Source organism: Salarias fasciatus, chromosome 19, assembly GCF_902148845.1.
Source record: "Salarias fasciatus chromosome 19, fSalaFa1.1, whole genome shotgun sequence".
NCBI lineage: Eukaryota > Metazoa > Chordata > Actinopteri > Blenniiformes > Blenniidae > Salarias > Salarias fasciatus.
Window position 1 is genome coordinate 13,002,165 of NC_043763.1, and position 1,576 is coordinate 13,003,740.

The following is a 1,576-nucleotide window of genomic DNA, read 5'->3' on the forward strand; positions in this document are numbered from 1 at the left end:
TCAGAAGCTGACCGTGGACTCTGTCCAGAGGCTGGATCCGTCCCCCTTCACGGTGCTGGCCGTGCGCCCTCGGGCCGGTTGGCTGTCGGCGAGGCCGAACAGGCGCGCGGCCGCGCTCCGGTATTTCCAAGACATGGTGTTGTAAAGAATGGGGTTTATGGCGGCGCTCAGATAAAAGAGGACGACGGACACCATGCTGAAGTACTGGGACAGCACCAGCAGCAGCGGGGACGGCGAGTCCAGGAACCTGAAGTGCAGGTAGCGGCCCACGTGGAAAGGCAACCAGCAGAGCACAAAGGCCAGGACGACCACGACTAGAGAAGAAGGAGAAGACAGGAGCAACAAGTGAACAGACTGAAAAGAGAGGTGGGATGATGAACGGATGGGGGAGGAACCTTTACATAACTACATGATAAGGAAAAAAAAACAACTCATCTGTTCCACCCAGATAATTTTCCACTGATATCTTTTATTATGGGTTTATATTGGAGGCTTGCATCAAAACTTTTCCGTGTGTTCAAGCAAAGCAGGTCTGTGCACTTTGCGCAACGCGCGCGCTTACCCAGCATCTTGATGGTCTGCCTGTTGCTCTTGTCTCTGTGGGCGACCCGAGAGCTGATGTTGGTCTCCTTGTGTCTCTGCCACAGCCGCCGGCCGATCAGGCTGTACAGCACGGTGAGGCAGAACACCGGCATGAAAAAGAAAAGCGAATTCAGCCACACCATGGCCTCCATCAGGCCCGACGCCACCGCAAAGTTAGTGATTCTGCACTCCCGCGTGTCCTCGGCCGGTCCAGTGCCGTTCATCCAGGAGGTGAAATTGGGAAAGCCCATGCTGTCCTGCTCCACTCCCACCATGACAAACACCGGCCCGGCGCTCAGAAGCGACACCGTCCACAGGAAAAGGATCAAGGCGCGCACGCGCTTCTTGGTCACCAGGGCCTTGGCGCGCAGCGGGAAGCAGATAGCCAGGTAGCGCTCCACCGACAGCGCGGTGATGCTGAGGATGGTGGAGTATGTGCACGACTCTGACACGAACTGGAAAAGCTTGCAGAGCGCGTCCCCGAAGCGCCAGGGCCTGTAGTTCCACATCCGGTAGAGGTCCAGCGGCATGCAGAAGAAAATGAGCAGGTCGGACACCGCCATGCTGCACAGGTACAGGTTGGTGGTGGTGCGCATGTCGCGGTACTTGCTGACGACCAGGATGGTCATCACGTTCCCCGCCACCCCGACGAGAAAGAGCAGCGTGCACGCGACGGTGATGGCCGTCAGGAGGGGGATTGAGTAGAGGTGAAGAGGGGGCAGGGGCGGCTCGGTGTCCCCTGGGGCGTCGTAATTCTCTTCCCTGGTGCAGTTGTGGGAGAGGCACTCCGACTGGTTGGGCCAAGAGGGCATGCTGCCGCCGCGCGCTTATTTACGGGGCCGCTCCTGCCCCAGACAGCTGCAGTCACCCCGGGTCCAGGACTCCTCAGCCCCAGCGGCGTTCCCCTTCCCTCCATTCATCGTCCCTTGAGTCCCAGACATGATGGCAGAGCGCTGGATAGAGTGCGATCATGCGTAAAATCAATGCACTTACT

The 1,576-nt window shown here is 58.6% G+C and overlaps 1 protein-coding gene across 1 annotated transcript; it reads right to left on the reverse strand.

Annotated features, from left to right (window-relative positions):
* ghsra (growth hormone secretagogue receptor a) lies at positions 1-1,576 on the reverse strand. The gene is made up of 2 exons (XM_030117004.1): positions 563-1,576; positions 1-314 (listed from the first exon to the last, which is right to left on the reverse strand). The coding sequence occupies exons 1-2, from the start codon at positions 1,392-1,394 to the stop codon at positions 1-3; spliced, it is 1,146 nt and encodes a 381-aa protein (XP_029972864.1). The 5' UTR covers positions 1,395-1,576.